We start from the raw sequence: 19,038 nt of genomic DNA on the forward strand, positions 1-19,038 counted from the left end.
TTGATGGATAAGAAGTTTAGAAGTGAAAATGTGTGATTACAAAAATCTTTTGGAATAGAAATTTGAAGAGTACCTATGTGTTTATACAATTATATTAATATTATGTAGTTGAGCTCTAAATTCCTCCAAATTATCATGCATCTTTCCTTGCATCAATAGCTTCTTGAAAAAAAAATGTTTTGTTGTTAGGGATCAAACTCAGGAACTTGTGCATTTTAAGCAAGTGTTCTACCATTGAGTTACATCTCTAGTCCCTTGAAAACAACTTTAATGCTATATCCTGGCCAAATTTTATGAGAAGGGTGTTTTAAGCAGCTAAGTGACCTGGAGGGGACTGGAGGTCCACAAGGAAAGCAACAGAACCAAAAAATCTGAGCCCAGAGGTCTTTTCTGAGACTGATACTCCAACCAAGGACTATTCATGGAGATAATCTAGAACCCCTGAACAGATATAGCCAATGGCAGATCAATATCCAAGTGGGTTTCCTAGTAATGGAACAGGGGCTGTCTCTGATATGAACTCAGTGACTGGCTCTTTGATCACCGCCCCCTGAGCGGGGAGCAACCTTACCAGGCCACAGAGGAAGACAAGCCAGTCCTGATGAGACCTAAATAGGCTAGGGTCAGATAGAAGGGGAGGAGGACCTCCCCTATCAGTGGACTGGGGAAGGGACATGGGAGAAGAGGGAGGGAGGGTGGGATGGGAAGGGGACGAGGGAGGGGGCTACGGCTGGGATACAAAGTGAATAAACTGTAATAAACTTTAAAAAAATTAGGCTTACCCTTCCATTGCTGGTGTTTGGGCTACATCATGTGGTCTTTCTATATTTCATCTAGTGTTTTCTTCAGCACAAGAACTGTGGAGTTCGCTGAGCCTGTTGGCCAGTTATAGCCTAAAAGGGCTAGGGGAAGTCCCTTCTTCTTCTCTCTGTTGTCTGCTTATCTGTACCTGCAGGAACGGGATAGCTCTCAACTGGAAGACAACACGGCTCTGTTGTGGACAGTTCTGGGTGACATTCCAAGTGCTTCTCAGGGGCACCTATAGGGCCAGTTCTCTGCTGTCTAGAGGTGACTCCAGCATTGCTTATCTGTTGGCTTTTTCCCTTCCCTGTCTTGTGCCTCCTATTACTCTCAAACCCTTGCTGTGGGATCTATTTTCCGGGAAATCTAAACTAAGACTTATATAATAATTGTACCAGCCTGTACCCCCTCCCTCCCTTCCTCCCTCTTTCCCTCTTTCCCTCCCTGTCTTCTTCCTTTCCTTCCTTTCTCCTTCCCTTTATTTATTTGTTGTTGTTTGAAACAAGGTCTTTCTGCGTAACCTTAGCTGTTCTAGAACTCACTGTATAGACCAGACTGGGCTTGAACTCACAGAGATCTGCCTGTCTCTGCCTCCCAAGTGCTAGGATTAAAAGTGTGTACCTTTTTGTGTTAGCTCTTCCTTCCTTTTGTGTTTGTTTATTTGTTTTGTTTTGCTTTTGAAAGTCCAACTGTATAACCTCACTGACCTATAACTTGCTATGCAAACCAGTTGGCTTTGAATTTGCAGTGATTCTTTTTTTTCTGCCTCCCAACTGCTGGGATGTGGCTCAGTGGTAGAACATTCTGCACAGGGCTCTGATTTTGATCTCAACGTCTTAAAAGTGTGTGTGTGTGTGCTTTAAGACTGTCTTAGTTACTGCTCTATTTCGATGAAAAGATACCATGACCAAGGCACCTCTTCTAAGAGAAGACATTTAATTGGGAACTTGCTTGCAGTTTTAGAAGATTCATCCATTATCATCATGGCTAGAAGCAGACAGGAACAGCTCTGGAGCAGTACATCCTGATCTGCAGGCAGCAGGAAGGGCAAGACACTGGGCCTGGGTTGAGTTTTTGAAACCCCAGTGCCCACCCCCAGAGACACAGCCCCTGCAACAAGGCCATGCCCCCAACCCTTCCTAAACAGTTCATCAACTGAAGACTAAACATGCAAACATGTGAGCGTAAAAGGAAGCCACTTTCTTTCAAGCCACCACAGGGCTCGTACTACTGTTATCTGAGACATTTACAATAATAATGGTAACAACTGACGTCATGGCATTGAGTGCTGAGCCCTTCACAAACCTGGTTGTCTTTAGTGTCGTGTCAGCTGTATGAAGGAGGTGACATTTCCCCCTTCTGTAGATGGTGACACCCACCAGGTCACACGGCTCTTCAGGGTTAGTCTGGATTTCTATATGCTCTGTCTTTGAACAGGTTCTTTTAGTTCCAGGTCTTTGGGGCCCTGATATCCTTCCAGACAGGGTTGGAGGCACGGCTGAGTGGATTCGCAGTCACCCACCAGGCCCTGGGTTCCTCTTGCCTACATCCCTACAGGTCCTGGGAGACAGATGCCCTGGTTACCTGTGTGGTAAGGCCTGGTACCCCAAAGCAGATCTTTACAGAACGCTCCTGTAGCTCACCAACCCAGGAAACTGTTCGCCATCGCATAGTATTCATTACAGGACGGTATGTGTCTGAATCTTTACTAAAATTTAGACATGAGTCCCATTTGGACTTAGAACGTATTGTGCATGTGCTCCAAAGAGCCTTCTAAATGAAATTAACTAACTGACTAGATATAATGGGGAAATGTGAACTGGGGGCGAATGTTTGTTGATACCCTTTGGAGAAATAGTTACAGTAGTTTCATATATGTGTAAATTAGAATTCAGTTTTGGTCATAACTGATTCCGTATATTAGTGATTTCACGACAGTAACTGGTTTCCTCTTTGTCACTGCTATAAAAAATCGGGAGGTGATCATGAGTGAAAATATTTATTATAGTGATGGTGTTGTTTTTAGAATGATTTATAGTTGTTTCTTTGAAATGGTTTTAAGTAGCCCAGGCTGTATGTGTATAGCCTAGGCTAGCCTGAAACTCCTGATCCTCCTGCATCTACCTGTGCTGTCATTACAAGGCTGAGCCACCATGTTCACCAATGCCCTGCAGTCAACCAAGGTTTTCCCTCCACACCCTTGAGAATTCTAGACAGCTGAGGCAAGTTGATTTTGGCTTTATGAGTCACAAGACCATAGCTTGGAGAGACTGGATGACTTGCTTAAAAAGCAAAATTTTAACATCTTTTTTGCTGTAAGCCATAGGAAATCCACCAGGTTAGGTGATTTTTTTTTTCTTTGTTTTTTTTTTCCCCCACAAATATTAATAGGTTGACTTGCTTAGGAAGAAAATATGGGATGGAAAGGAAAGAGTATGAGACTATAGGGAATTCTAGACATGATGACATACACCTGTAACCCCAACACTTAGGAAGTAGAAACAGGAAGATCAGGAGTTCAAGGCCAGACTCAGCTACATAGTGTCTTTGAGGCTAGCTTAGGCCACACAAGACTTTATTCCAAAACAACAGCAAATGAAAAACAAACAAACAAACAAAAAAAACCAAAAAAAAAGTGTACTTAATTCTATAACTGTTCTAAATTATACAGTCGTCTGGAGTCTGGGTGGTTCGGAGAGTGTATATGACTCACTTTCCATCCTGAACCTGCTAATGTGAGAGGCAGTGCTTAACGTAGCACATTGTAATATGCCACGGGGAAGTGTTACAAGGCAGAGAAAAGGAAGGCGATGTAGCACTTTGAAATGCTCAGAAGAAAAAGTACATGGTTTTAAAGTGTTAGTGTAGAATTAAAGAAGGGACAAAGAATCCACCAGTAGCTGTACACAGAAGGAATAAAGCAAAATTTATCCCCCAGGGTTTTGAATTATAGGAAAGGAAGGGAAAGAGCGCGGTACGTGCAGCATTGTCATTCTGCACTTGCTTTTGCGTAATGACAAGGCACAAGATTAGAAAGTTCCTATCAGAGTTACTACGCAGGAGTGGTTAGATCCTGGTGAAGTGACACTCATGGATTTGCTACCGCTGTAGCTGATCCATGGGAAACAGGGACGTAAGTTAAGGTTTAGATCCTGTGGATTTTATGACATCAATAAATAGATGTGTGTTTTTCAATCACAAAATGAATGCATGCTTGTTGTAAAAAGAGAAAACTATAGAATACAGTGTTAGAAAATGAAGACAAGTTTGCTTATTATTTCTTCCTCTTCTCACGTATGCTGTGGCAACATGTAAGACATGTGTCTAATGTGAACAAAAACGTTTATGAAGAATATAAAACCTGGTGTTTCTGGAAATTTGTGATAAAATGTGTAGAAAATATTTATTGATAAATAGTTCTTTTTCTGCTTTGATATTACAGTAAGTAATGAAAAACAGACAGAAAAAAAAACAGAAAAACAATTTAAAAAGTGAGCCCAAATTTGGAAATGATCTGGGAGAACAAGGGAGAGGATTCAGGGTGAGAAGTAGTACCTCATTGTTCTGTGAAATGTGATTTTCCTGTTGGATACGGTCTAAGAGTTGGTAGATCCTTACTACTAACTCGCGCAAGAGATTAGATCCTAACCCTTTCCTGTTCTTTCAGTCATAAAGAATTAGGCTTTCTGTTGGTTAGTGTCTGCGTTCTGCAACAGTGCTGTCCCAAACGAAGCTTCGATTCTGGGGCTGACAGTACAGCCCCCTTCTAAGATCACGCTTTCTAGGTGGAATTACCTGTCGTCATTTGTGGCCCAAAAGTGTTAAGTGGAAAAATCCCAAGAATCAACAGTTTATAAATTTTATATTGCGTGCCATTTGAGTGGCATCATTTCCTTCTTGACCAGTCTCACGGTTCTCACACATACCAGATTTCTACTAGAAATTCTTACGAGAAGATACATAAAACATTTGCAGAGCGAGAGAATTTACTAGAAAAATCTCTATTATTCTCCAAAGACTGTGCATGTGTTCCTGTTTGGAAGGCTAGAAAAGGCTCTATAAATTTATGATATTTAATATGTAGAAATGTTTAGAAACTGGCTCTCATAAGGCAATGTGTCTATGCATACCCGATCCTCTGCCTCTCTCTCTCTATCTCTCTCTGTTAAGACAGGGTTTCACTATGTAGCCCTGGTTGCCTTTGAACTCGCTTTGTAGACCAGGCTAACTTTGAACTCACAGAGATCCATCTGCCTCTGCCTCTGCCTCTGCCTCTGCCTCCTCTGCCTCCTCTGCCTCTGCCTCCTCTGCCTCCTCTGCCTCCTCTGCCTCTGCCTCCTCTGCCTCTGCCTCCTCTGCCTCCTCTGCCTCCTCTGCCTCCTCTGCCTCCTCTGCCTCTGCCTCCTCTGCCTCTGCCTCTGCCTCTGCCTCTGCCTCCTCTGCCGCCTCTGCCGCCTCTGCCTCTGCCTCTGCCTCTGCCTCTGCCTCTGCCCTCTGCCCTCTGCCCTCTGCCCTCTGCCCTCTGCCCTCTGCCCTCTGCCCTCTGCCCGCCTCCCAAGTGCTGGGATCAAAGGCGTGCACCTTCACACAGTGAAGTCATGGGGAGCTGGGGAAATGGCTTGGCTTTTTACCCAGTGCTGAGCTTGTACTCCAGCCCTTAATGCTCCCACAGCCAGCATTTTAATAACTGAGATATCTCCCTAGCCCCATGCACAGACACTTAAAAAAAAAAAAAACTATTTTGGGGCCAGTGAGATGGCTCAGCATGTAAAAAGGTATTTCTAGTACAAACCTGAGCTCAGTCTCCAAATCCCATGGTGGAAGGAGAGAATCAATCCCTGGAAGTTGCCCCTGACCTCGCATGCTTGGATGCCACCACCACGCATGCACACACACACACACACACACACACGTACACACATGCATTCCTTTCCCACATATAATAATAATAAATAAGCTTTTTTCCATTTTTTATTTTAATTTTTATTAATTACACTTTATTCACTTTGTATCCCCCCATGGCCCCTTCCCTTCTCCCCTCCCAATCCCACCTTCCCTCCCCCTTCTCCACGCATGCCCCTCCCCAAGTCCACTGATAGGGGAGGTCTTCCTCTCCTTCCTTCTGATCCTAGTCTATCAGGTCTCATCAGCACTGGCTGCATTGTCTTCCTCTGTGGCCTGGTAAGGTTGCTCCCTCCTCAGGGGGAGGTGATCAAAGAGCAGGCCAATCTGTTCATGTCAGAGACAGTCCCTGTTCCCCTTACTAGGTAACCCACTTGGATACTGACCTGCCATGGGCTACATCTGTGCAGGGGTTCTAGGTTATCTCCAAGAATGGTCCTTGGTTAGAGTATCAGTCTCAGAAAAGACCCCTGGGCCCAGAATTTTTGGTTCTGTTGCTCTCCTCGTGGAGCCCCTGTTGTCTCCAGGTCTTATGAAATGAATAAGCTTTTAATAACTAGTTTCAGTCTCCGCTTGGGTTCTAGATGCAGAGCTCAAAGATAAAGCGGGTTGGCAGCCAGTTGCAAGAGGTATTTCTCCATGGAAATTTAGTACCTGTTATTCCTTACTGTTTCAGAACCTTTCATTTAATACTACCTACCACTGTCAGGAGCTATTTTAAAATTTGACCTGAGACATGCTTCAAGAGCATTTGTCTAGCTGTGTGTGTGTGTGTGTGTGTGTGTGTGTGTGTTTGATATAAGATAATATAACCAGAGCTGGTCTCAAACTTAGTGTATAGCCAGGGTGGCCTTGACCTCCCAGTCCTCCTGCTCCCATCTCTGAGTGCTGTAATTACAGTTATACCACCATCCCCAGCTCCTGAGGTTTAAAAGCTAAACCGACTATTTCTGACCTTACTTAGAGGAGACAGACATCGGGAGGCAGCCCGGCTACCCTCTCCCCGTATCTTTTCAGTTGGCTGGTGCTTGCTAACCCCTGAGACCAGGCTGCCATGAAGCTGAAAGCTTGAACTTGTGGGACTTGACTAAGGTTGCCGAATCATCTTCTAGTGGGGTGTTAGAGAGCTGCAAGGACGCCCCTGCTCCTCTGTCCCCCCAGAACAGATATGGCATACTTTTCCTCCAACAGGTTTCTCAGTTAAGACGCCAGAAAAATGAGTTCTAGTTAGCACAGAAGTAACAAGACGTCATAAATGCATGCTACTTTGACTGTAACGTTAGAATTGAGAAATAAGCTGTTAAGCACTGGCGGTCTATGTAGCAGCACCTCACCTGTCTGCTATGATTGACTTCTCAAGCAGACCACGTGAGGTAAGTGTGTTTAACACACTTGTATTAAGGAGCCTCTGAGGGCTAAGCAGCCTGCAGAGCTAATATCGCAAAGCTTATGCTCACACCCGGATTCAAAAGATTTTTTTTTTCACGTGTATGGGTGGTTTGCCTGCATGTATGACTGTCTGTGCACCATATGCATGCTTTGTGCCTTCAAAGATCAAGAGAGGGTGTTGGATTCCCTAGCTATAGAGCTACAGGTGGCCATAAGTTGCCACGTGGGTGCTGGGAGTCACACCCGGGTCCTCTGAGGCAGGATGCAGAGGGCCCGGGCCCTGCACAGGTCTAATCCAGATGCCGTCCCAGATCTGAGAGCAGAAGTGGCAGCAGTGGACACAAGCACCCATCTGTAACCCGGAAGTTATCTCCAATTGACAACTGCCTGCAAAGAAAAAGTTAGTTTTCTCCCACAGAGTCCCACTGGATACATAAACACACTTAAGGGCAGACCCCATTCCAAGTCATATATGACCAACACAGAATGAACCCAGTGGTTCTTTATCATGATGTCTTGTCTGGTATTTTCCTTAACCTCATGTATCTTTTGCTTCTATGTTGTGGTTTACTGTTTTGTGATTTTATGGGACTTGTGTGTGTGTGTGCATCTATATGTGTTTCTTGTGCCTTTTCTTTGTTCCTTTTTTCTGTTTTTTTTTTCTTGTTGTTGTTCAAATTTAATTTTGTTTTGTTATTTTCTAATGAGAGGAAGAAAGAGTGTGGATTTGGGTGGAAGGAGAGGCTCTGGGAGGAGTTGGGGGAGAGGAAATTCTGATCAGAATGTATGGAATGAAAAAAAGTCTTTTTTTCAAACAAAACAAAACCTGGGTCCTTTGGAGAGCAGCGAGTGCTCTTAAGCCCTGTGCCATCACTCTAGCCCCCTGGTAGAACATTTTCCTTGCCATTCTCTAAACAGTATAGTTTACATGGCACTCAGTGAACACACTCACACTTTGATATCCTCAAGGGACCTTGGAAACAGTCCTCCCTCCCTGCCCCAGAATACCAAGGCATGGATGCACTACAGTTAGAGCCCACTGTTGACTGCCCACTCTGCTTTGTTTTCATGAATATAAACTTGGATCTTAGTACCAGATATTTTTCTAGGAAATCGTGATTGTGACGAATGACATCATATTATTTACGAAACGGGTGGTTAGTCATCAGTTCAGCTGTCTGGACTTACTCATGCTTTTAAAAGAGATGTCAGAGGCTTGCCAAACTCATTTTCATTTGTTAGCTGGAGTCGAAGAATAACCCAAGAAGAAAAGGGTGGAGGTTGTTGTCTCCAGCTCTTACATGAAAGCTGAGTTTACAGTTAAGAAGAAATTGGCACAAGTATTAGAGGTCTGATGTTAATTATTTGTGTCTCCAAGGATACTGCTGTTTTTAAGAAAGCCCATGAAACAGTCACACAAGTTCCTTCTGGACACGTTAAAGTGCAGCCGTGGCATTTTATGTTGGGATTAAAGCAAGCTGATTTCTTCTATTATACAGCACTTTGTTGCCTGGTGGTGGTGGTGGCATATGCCTTTAATCCCAGCATTTGGGAGGCAGAGGCAGGGTCTCTGAGTTCGAGGCCAGCCTGATTTATAGCCTGAGTTCCAGGACAGCCAAGGCTACACAGAGAAACCCTGTTTAAAAAACATTTAAAAAAAAGTTTACTTCTAGGGGCTGGAGAGATGGCTCAGAGGTTAAGAGCACTGGGTGCTCTTCCAGAGGTCCTGAGTTCAATTCCCAGAAACCACATGGTGACTGATAACCATTTGTAATGGGATCTGGTGTCCTCTTTTGGCCTGCAGGCTTACATTCAGGCAGAATACTGTATACATAATAAATAAATCTTATTAAAAGTAAATAAAGAAAGCACTTTGTTGGAGGAATATTTGTTAAACTTTGAGGAGTACGTAGAGAAAGGGAAGAGCCATGGGAATTACTATGTGAAAAATGCCAGGGGGATCCGTGTGGAAGTACTGGGTGATGCTCTGAGAGCCTTCAGCTACAGGTGGTTGATCAAATCATGGAGTTAATGTGGATGGAGGTTGGTTGCAACACTTCCTTTCTCACTCATCCTCACTCAAACTGTGGTTCTTTGGCTCACTTGCTCACTCTCTCTCTCTCTCCCTCTCAAATTCATACACTATATTCTGATCATGGTTTCTCCTCTCCTCTTGATCTTCCCCTCCCCTCTGGATCTTCCTGCCTCAGACTTCTTCCTCAGTTTCCAAAGTTTTGGAACTCCAGCTGTGAGCCATCATGGCTGGAAACACTTATAGTTTTCTCCCCTAAGAGACAGCCACTATTTCTAAATTTAGCTTTTTGATTTTTAATAAATTTTCTAAAATGTATCCCCAAACCTGAATTATTTAAGTTTTCTGTGACTAAGAGAAGATGAGCAATGTTGATTGTCACATATTTGAAAGCAGCTTGGAAAGATATTATTGTTGAAAAGGAATGGACCAATCTCTGTGCTTACTTGAGTATAATTTATGCTTTGGGGAGGACTTAGAGTCCTGCTTTTACTTGAGGAAGTGAATTTCTTTCTCTTTGTGCAGCTGTAGCATTTTCATAACCATGTTAGAATAGTTGTGGTGCCACATTGTAGATTTAAAGTCTTTTGTTTAGTTGACTTTTTCGGGGGGGTAGTTCTCATTAGGAAACCTCAGCTGAAGTCAAACCTGCATCCACCTGCCTCAGCCTCCCAAGTGCACGGATTGCAGGTACATCCCAATTTTTTTATGTGTGTTCACCATGTCCCAGGCATGGTTCAAGGCACTAGGGAGAGAGTGGCAAGAGCCAGTCATCGTCTTTGCTTCTTGGAAGCTGTAGTGGGGAGAGGTCAATTAGGAAAGAAATGCATAGATAGTCTAATATCGATTGAGGTGAGTGGGAAGATGGAACAGAGGAGGAGGCAGGGACAGGATCAGATAATCAGGGAAGGCACTGAAGGCCACTCTTAGGTAATGATCGGAGCCAGTAGTTCAAAGACTCAATGGAAAGACCTTCCAACTGAATGGAAAATGTACAGTCCCCAAGCAGAAAGGAAATTGTATATATGCCTAGGAGTGGTATAGCTGGATCTTGAGGAAGCGCTATTCCTAATTGCCTGAGAAAGCACCAGATTGATTTCCAAAGTGGTTGTATAAGTTTACATTCCCACCAACAATAGAGGAGGGTTCCCCTTTCTCCACAACCTCTCCAGCATGTGTTGTCACTTGAGTTTTTGATCTTAGCCATTCTGATGGGTGTAAGGTGAAATCTCAGGGTTTGTTTTGGGAAATTGTATTTAAGAATGCTTATATGGGCCAGGTGGTGGTGCACAACTTTAATCCCAACATTCAGGAGTCAGAGGCAGGTGGCTCTCCATGAGTTCCAAGCCAGCCCAGTGTCCAGAGCAAGTTCTAGGACAGCTAGGGTTATACAGAGAAACCCTATCTCAAATAATAAAGCAAAACAAAACAAAACAAAAAGAATGCATGTATGGAGTTCATTAGTAAGCCCGGGTGCTAGCCAGGGTTGATTGGTGACTGTGACCTAGCAGTTGGGAGATGAAGCAGGAGAATTAAGAGTTCAAGGTCATCTTGGCTACATCCTGAGTTACATACAAACCCATCTCAGCAAACAAACAAAAAGAGGAAAATGAGAAAATAGGAGAAGAAAAAGCAAACCAGACGCTTTGAAGGCACAGAGTGAAGGAAGGAGTTACGGAGGATGAAAAAGTCCAGGAGGCTCCCTAAAAGGAGGCAGCCATTTCGGTTTGACTCAAAAAGGGATATTGAGTTTCTAGCAAAGGGTAACAAGGTCTGATGCTGATGCTCATTTTGGTTTTGTCTGCTTGTTGTTGTCTATTTGTTTGTTTTTTGAGACAGGTCTTTTCTGTGTACCCAGTCCTGGCTCTCCTGGAACTCACTTGGTAGACCAGGCTGGCCTCGAACTCACAGAGATCTGCCTGCCTCTGCCTCTTGAGAGCTGGGATTAAAAGTGTGTGCCACCACGCCCATCCTGATGCTCATTTTCTGATGACCAAATTACTATTCTATGGAGAGTGGGCTGCAGAGGATGAAATCCAAAGCCATGAAGCCAGTTAAGGAGGAGTAGTCAGGGGGAGATGGCATTGGCTGGAATCAGAATGGAATAGAGGGAGTAAAAATGTGTTAATCTGGACTTCAGTTTCGAAGCACTACTGCTAGCCCTTGCTGTGTGAGTGGGATTAGAGAGCCATGATCCGCCTAATGGATGGTGGTAATACCGCTTATGGGGGTGAGCACACTAGGTTAGGGGCTGACTCGGAAGAGAAAATAACTTGTGCCTTCTGCTAAATGGAATTTCTCTCCTTTCCCTTCTTTTTTGTTTTTAAGGTAGAGTCTCCCTATATTTCTTAGGCTGGCTTTGAAACTCACAGCCCTCAGCCATCTTCCATCAGCCTCGAAAGGGACGGGATTGCAGCCCTGTTTTCCATGTTTGACTCTTGGAAGGATTTTCTTGAGGGAGGAGTTGGGTCCAGAGAGGTTAAAGTCCCGGGTACACAGACCCTGCAAGTGGAACCAGGGCTCCGGGGTGGGCAGTCTGGCCCTGTGTCATTAGCCCAGCTGCTTGGCTCCATGGTTAGGGTCTAATAAAGCCAGGATGGGATGGCATCTGAGATGAAGCGGACAGGGGTGAGGTGGAAAGCCCTTTAAGTTGTGAAACAATGAAGAGAACAGTTTGGCTTCCTGAAAAGGGTAAATTATTTGTGGCCCTGTTAGGCCCTAAAGAAATTTATATCACGTTTCCTTCTTGATCCCTTCAGTCAAAACTCAGTCTGTCCTGAGAACATTTTTTATTAATACATATTAGTTATATAAATTAATGAGGTTCACTGTGATGTCTGAGAAAGTCTGAAATGTTGGACTTTTGTCTAGCCTAGACTGTTCACTGGAATTTTGATTTGAGGACCATGGCTTCCTTTTTTTTTTTTTTGTTAATTTAGTAAGGATAACAGAATGTTGTGGACATCTTTTCTTGTGGGTTATTTTCAGTCAGGTGATAGAGCTGCAGCTGTGTGAGTCATTTCTGGTCGTGTGTTCTCCTACCTCACCCCATTCCTAGTTTTCTGCTGTCTTTCTTGGCTCTCCTCGCATAGAAAATCACTTGTTTTCTGGAAAGTTCCCCAGTGTCACCATTTCACAGGGCATATAGAATCCGTCTGAGGTTTCTACTTGAGAGTTTATTCCCTTCTTTGACTTTTCTGCCTCCATCTCTGGATGGAGGTCAGTGGCATTCCAGGATGGGGAACTAGTACCAAAATCTGTTGGGTTTTGCTGGGGGACTGGGGAGGGCATGATAAGTGATGGATGTCAGAGGCCTGTTCTCACTTTATTATTTAATCACGTTAAAAGGAATGTTCTAAGACTTTCTTCTTGGTGGGCTACTTTCAGTCAGGCGACTCACTTTTCAGTGATCCAAGCTGTCCCTTTTCCCCACGACAGAGCAGTTTCTTTATTATTTCTCTATGTATTTAGATCTATAATGAAGGGATCTGTTAGATCCAGGTTTACCACGCAGGGTGCATACTGGTTTAGAATTATGTGATTGCTAAGGAAACCCCAAAATTATCTTTACATTGTTCCTCTTTGTTTCCCAATATGCAGTTACCTCATTCACTGTGCAAAGAGGTCTTTAAAAGTTGTGGCTGACCTTGTGCATGGATTTGAATAAATGGGTGTGGCCATACAAAGATTATTTGGAGGCTAGATACAAGTATGCAGGCTCGGAATTGGATACATAGATACATAGATGGATGGATAGATAAAATATAGATATAGATAGATGATAGATGGATAGATAAAATATCTTGTTTAAGACAGTAAATGATAGTTCTACTAATTTGTGTATGTAATAATTATTGGTTTTGAAAAATATCATGTTTATATTTTGATGTTATTTTCAGACTTAAGACATGTGTCTATCTGTCTATCTATATCTATCTATCTATATCTATCTATCTATCATCTATCTTTGTGATCCTGGGTGTTTGAGCCCAGGCCCTTACATACGTTAGGCAGGTGTTCTCCCAATGAACCACATCCCCTCCATCCCCGGCCTCTTTTCTAATGTCTCAAAGAGTCATAATTCATTTTCCAAGGGCAATTTGATAATTCTGAGCAGCCGAATGTTATTAGCAACCAAGACTTTTCCTAAGCCAGTTTCCAGCTTGTATCTGACATCTTTTTAAAGTAAATCACATGGTCTAATGATAGGTGTGAAACACAACTGAGCGACCCTGAAGAGAGTGGCGTTCTTGTGGGTGTAAGAGCAAATTACAGCACTCATGCTGAAACTAGGGTCCCAGGCTGGCTTTGTGCAGCACAATAATTAGAGCATCCTCAAAAGGCGCGTTTTGGAAGCATGCTGTTTCCACTGGGCTAATATTTCACTGCTGCCTTTCGACCAAAAACCTGAAATATGAGCTGCTGCTCTGGCTTATGTTGATTTGCAAATCATGCTAGTTCCTGGTGGGGCCGACTCGTGCATTTTACTGTACACAATCCATCTCAGAATGTACATCTGCAACCCACACATCTACCCCCATACATATTCACAGCCAGCAGAAAAACAGTGTTTAAAGTTTAAATTACATATAAACACACGTTAAACGTGTGCCTTTTTGCTCTTGTTTTGAGACTGGGTCTGTATACATTGGCCTCACTGTTCAAGGGGCTGGCGAGCTGGAAGGTTGACTCAGAGCACTGGCTGCTCCTTCAGAGGACCTGGCTTTGACTCCTGGCGTCCACACGGTGGCTCACAACATTCTGTAACTCCAATTTTAGAGTATCTGATGCCCTTGTCTGGCTTCTGTGGGCACCGGGCAGGCATGCGGGCACATAGACATAGAAGCAAGCAAAACATCCATGCACATATAAAAATAAGCAAATCTAAGGAAAAAAAATTCTTTGAAGTGAGAGTTTGCATGTGTGCACGCACATGAACACACGCTTCTGCACAGTCAGGGTCGATAAGGTTAGGGACAGTTGTCTTCTGTATCTCCCCCTTTCCTTAGCTCTGTGCAGACCCTGCCACAGAAGCAACCTCAAGTAAAGACGACCATGCTTCAGGAAGTCAGCCAGGGCACACACTCAGCCACTAACTGCAAATGCTGTGTGTGTGTGTGGGGGGGGGGGGTTGTAGAGGGGCAGGGCTTTGGGCATGCAGCTTGCTGTTCTTCCTTTGACTAGTGCACCGGGAGAAGCGTTTCAGTCATTAGGCAGTTTTAAAGAAGAACTTGATTGAAACTTCCTATTTCTGCAATGTGTGTGTTACCAGTTTTCACTTTATTTCAGTAAAAGCAATGGCATTCATTATAATATTCATTATAATATGGCATTCATTATAATATTCATTACACAAACTCGGAGGCCTACCGCGTGTGCTTATTAATTGAGGTATATCCACTTTAAAAAGTAAAAGCCAAGTATAGTGGCTCACGCCTTTAATCCCAGCACTTGAGAGGCAGAGGCAGGTAGATCTCTATGAGTTCGAGGCCAGCCTACACAGTGAGTTCCAGGACAGCCTGAGCTATATATAGAGAGAGAAGGAGACCCTGTTTTTAAAGAAAAACAAAAAAACAAAACAACAACAGAAACAACAACAACAACAAACCAGACAAACAAAAAAGAAAGAAAGAAAATTAAAAGTAATTACCTGTTTTCCTTCCAGGTCCTGATAATAGGTTATAATTTGAGAAACAAAATTCAAGGAAACAGTCGTAAATTAGCGTGACAGATAATGTTTGGTGGAACTCACTGCCTGTGCTGTGTTTAACACCTGGTGTCTTGGTCACTGTTGTCTTGCTGTGAAGAGACTCCATGACCAAGGCAACTTAGAAAAGAAAGCATTTAATGGGGTGCTTACTTATAGTTTCATAGAGTTAGCCCACGATCACGCCGGTGGGAAGCAATGGTGGCAGGCAGTCAGGCGGGCAGGCACAGCCCTGGAGCAGCAGCTGAGAGCCTCCATCTGATCTACAAGGTGGAGACAGGGAGAGACTGGGCCTGGCATAGGCTTTTGAAACCTCAAAGCCCACCACCAGTGACACACTCTTCCAACAAGGCCACGCCTCCTAGTCCTGTGGACCAAGTATTTTATCTGCGAGCCTCTGGGGGCCACTCTCATTCAAACCAACACACCTGGCCCATGAGGGCACATGTGCAAAGTTCACATTTCATCACCCCTGCCATATAAGCTGAAAAAGAATCTTCTGGATTTTACGTTTGACTTTTTTTTATGCAATCTTTTTACAGGTTTTGTGTATGAAACCCTATGCAAATCCAAAGTACTACCAAGCACTCCATTATGGAACGGCAATGCTGCCTGATGGTGAGTTTCTTCATCACTTCTTTGGTTTATGGGCTGGATAACTCGCTTCCATTCTTCCAAATAAAGTGAGAGATACAGTCTTGAGCTGAGCCGACTCTGCCCATTCCCCACCTACTGGTTGTGTTTGGCCTCCTGCTCCTCTGTTAGTATCCCATCTCCAGTGACGCCTTTCGGCAAACTTTATCCAATTACCAGAGAAACTGAAGGTAAGTCAGATAAAGATGAGTCAGCTTCTTCCCTCGGGATATGAGCTTTTTATCTGTGCAGACACTGAGCAGATAATTCTGATGCTCAGTAGGAGAAGCTTCTACGGACTGTTACAGGACAGGAGGCCTGTAACGTATGTAATGGCAAACTGTAGCACAAGGCAGATACCATACAAATGTTAGGGGAGGTCTGAGATTCATGAATTCCGTGCCTCTCCCAGTCACCATAGGCTGTCAGTCAAGAAGCCCGTGCTGGGTATGAGTCACCCTCCCCCTTTAAAGCTTGATGGTAAGACCCCGCTGCCCAAGACACCACATACCTGAGTCACAGCATGTGGAGAAATTAAGCTGATAACCAAACTGGAAGCTTCATTTCTACTGGCTAGCTTTCATGGTGCCGGAAGGTTCTGTTTATAGACAGGGGGAGGAAACTTTTCAACATTCTTACCCAGTTGTGAATGTTCAACCTATAATAACCACTGAGCTGGCAGTATATGCCCAGTGGTACAAGAGTGGCAGGAATGTTATGGGAGTTACCACTCACTTTCTGATTGGGTTTAAAGCCCATTCCAGAGCCAGTGACCTAGCCTATCATTTTTATTGGTTTTTGTTGTTGTTGTTTTGGTTTTTTGTTTTGTTGTTGTGGTTGTTGTTATTTTGTTTTGAGACAAGGTAGCCTTGGCTGTCCTGCAGCTCACTATATAGAGCAGGCTGGCCTCAAACTCATCACAATCCAACTGCCTCTGCCTCCCCAGTTTAGGGATTAAAGGTATGCACCACCTTGCCCTGCACAGGTGAGTTTTAAAAAGAAAGAAAAAAGCATATGAAATTGGAGGAGGCGGTGGAGGGGATAGAGGGCAGTTGTAGGGAGGAAATGAGGGTGAGTTTGATCGAAACACATTATATGCACCTATGAAATGCTCAATAAAATACTTAAAATTCTGTATTTTATCTTATTTAAAAATACTTATTTTGTGTGTCCGTGTCTGTGTGTATGTGTGCCGGAGTGTATGTAGATGCACCCACTACGTGCATGCAGGAGACCATGGAATCAGAAGAGTCACTGAATTCCCCGGAACTGGAGTTACAGACCATGTGAGCTGCCAGCAGAGTCCTGGGAAACGAACCTGCGTCTTCTACCAAAGCAGCCAGTGTTTTAAACCACTGAACCATCTCTCCAGGTTAAAGCCTTCATGTTTATGTTTCACTCTGTACATATTTTTTTTTTATCTTAACAGAAATAACAGTTAGCTATAGACATGGTCTTCCCTTGGTAACACTCACTCTGCCGTCCAGAAAAGAGCGCTGTCAGTTTGTAGTAAAGCCATTGTTGTCAACAGTAGGCTCGTTCCTTCAGGACTTACAAAAGGAAGACAAAGGCATCAAAACTGCAGCCATCGTCACAGCAGGTGTGTATCTGGGTATCTTAGAACTCTGTGTTCTTTCTCTTCTCTTCTGCACCTGCGTCCTGATTCTTCACTTTCCTAGAAAGAATTTCATTATATAATCAATTATACAATTCATTATGTAATCGATGGCTACCCATTATGGAGTCCTTCCTTTTTACATACCAGTATTATTAAGATAGTAACTCAAAGGCAGCATGGTGGTGCATACCTATTCTCTTAGTACTTGGGAAGCTGGGACAGGAAGATTGAGAGACATAGCTTGGGCTATGTCGTGAGACAGTGTCTCAACATAAAACAAAGCAAACAAAAAGAGTGTCCCAACTCCATTGAATAAAAGAAGATAAAATAAGTTTAGTGTAAATTCTACTTATTTATTTTATAAACAGCCAGACTTTTTTCCTATGAGAAAATTTTAGTAGAATGGCATTAGTGTATAATTTTCAGCAAAATTTGAATAATTGGGAATAAAGTGTATTTTATACAATTAAAATAGCCAGTGAAAAATGAACAGATAGTGAACTAATCATTGTTATAAAGCAATTACAGTTAGGGATTTTTTTTTCATAGAATTAGTCCTTAGGAAAATATTCATTTTAGTATCAGGAGAGCTGGATAATCACTTATGCGTTTAAGTGCATAATATGAACTTTATATTCCCATTGCATGAAATGGTTTTAGGCCAACTGCCCTTAAAATCAAAAAAAGAATTATTTATATCAGTTCAATATTTAACAGCCTCTGGTACCTAAACATTAATAAGTTATCATTGTTCTTTTATTGTATTAGCAGTTCTATGTAAGCTTATTTAAAAGTTAATGAGTGCCATTTTAGTTTTGAAAAGGAAATAAACATGGGCTGGGGAAATGACTCAGCAATGAGAAGTGAAGTTACAGCATTGACACTGATCAGCAGCAGCTCCCTACAACTCCGTCTCCAGGGCACCTAACGCCCTCTTCTGGCCTCCACAGGCATTGTGCTCATGTGCATAAACCCACATGTGAACACATATGCACATAATTAAAACCGAAAAAGAAAAGAAAAATAAACAATTTTTTCTAACCAACTTAAGAACCAATTGAGGGATAGACACAGACATAGACATAGAGATTAAAGAATTTATTCATCCAACAGATATTTATATCAGGCCTTATAGGTGCTAGAGACAGAGCAAAGAACCAGAGCGATAAAAGCCCCTGCCCTTAATAGAACTTACATTTTAGGAGGAAAAAAATGAACAAGACACAGCAATAATTATGCAGAATGTCATTTAGTAAACCTTAATGGAAAAAGCAGAGTAAGCAATACAGGATCCTGATGGGCAAGTCTGCAGGGTGACACCTGAGTAAGTTCTGGACAAAAAGAAGAACCTGGAGAAGATGGAAGGACCTGGAGGAGATGACGGGGGGGATCTAGAGGAGAGGAAAGGGATCTGGAGGAGAGGATGAGGAGATGAGGGGGACCCGGAGGAGAGTATGGGTGTGTGGAGTTGTGAGGGGGCTTGCAGTTCCCAGGAACTCCAGAGGCAGAGGCTCTGTGTTAGGAGCAGATGCCCACAGAGGCAGCAAGGGCCGGAGGATGAGAATTCTCAGAGATGAGGGAGCAGGTTGAAAAAAGCCTAGTAGGTTATTATAAGGACTTAAAGGTGAGCTTCCTTTCTTCTTGTGGCCTCAGACACAGGGGCAGTGGGAATCCAGGGCCTTCCTGCCTGCCCTGGGGATCCACGGCAGACAGATGTGCACATGGAACTCAGGTGGTGTCAGAATGACAACAAAATGAGCAAAAGCTGTCAATAAATCAACAAAAGCAGTCAGTAAATGAGTGAAGAAAGGTGGAAAAGATTGATGGATAAAAATGGCTGATGTTGCCTCTGCTTTTTTTTTCCCCCAAAATAACTTTAAAAACTTTGAAAACACAGCACAAGGAAGCCAGAAACTCAGAGATTTTTCTTTCAGGAAATTAGGCCAGGGGACTTAC

The 19,038-nt window shown here is 43.3% G+C and overlaps 1 protein-coding gene across 1 annotated transcript in view; it reads left to right on the plus strand.

Moving 5' to 3' along the window:
* Window positions 1-19,038, plus strand: part of Mcub (mitochondrial calcium uniporter dominant negative subunit beta) — a 58,262-nt gene that overhangs the window by 23,741 nt on the left and 15,483 nt on the right. Inside the window, exons 2-3 of the mRNA XM_021645047.2 lie at window positions 15,374-15,449; window positions 16,894-17,064. Of these exons, the coding sequence (XP_021500722.1) occupies window positions 15,374-15,449; window positions 16,894-17,064 (247 nt within the window). The remainder of the gene's footprint in view (window positions 1-15,373; window positions 15,450-16,893; window positions 17,065-19,038) is intronic.

The sequence above is a fragment of the Meriones unguiculatus genome, chromosome 10 (assembly GCF_030254825.1).
Source record: "Meriones unguiculatus strain TT.TT164.6M chromosome 10, Bangor_MerUng_6.1, whole genome shotgun sequence".
Lineage (NCBI taxonomy): Eukaryota > Metazoa > Chordata > Mammalia > Rodentia > Muridae > Meriones > Meriones unguiculatus.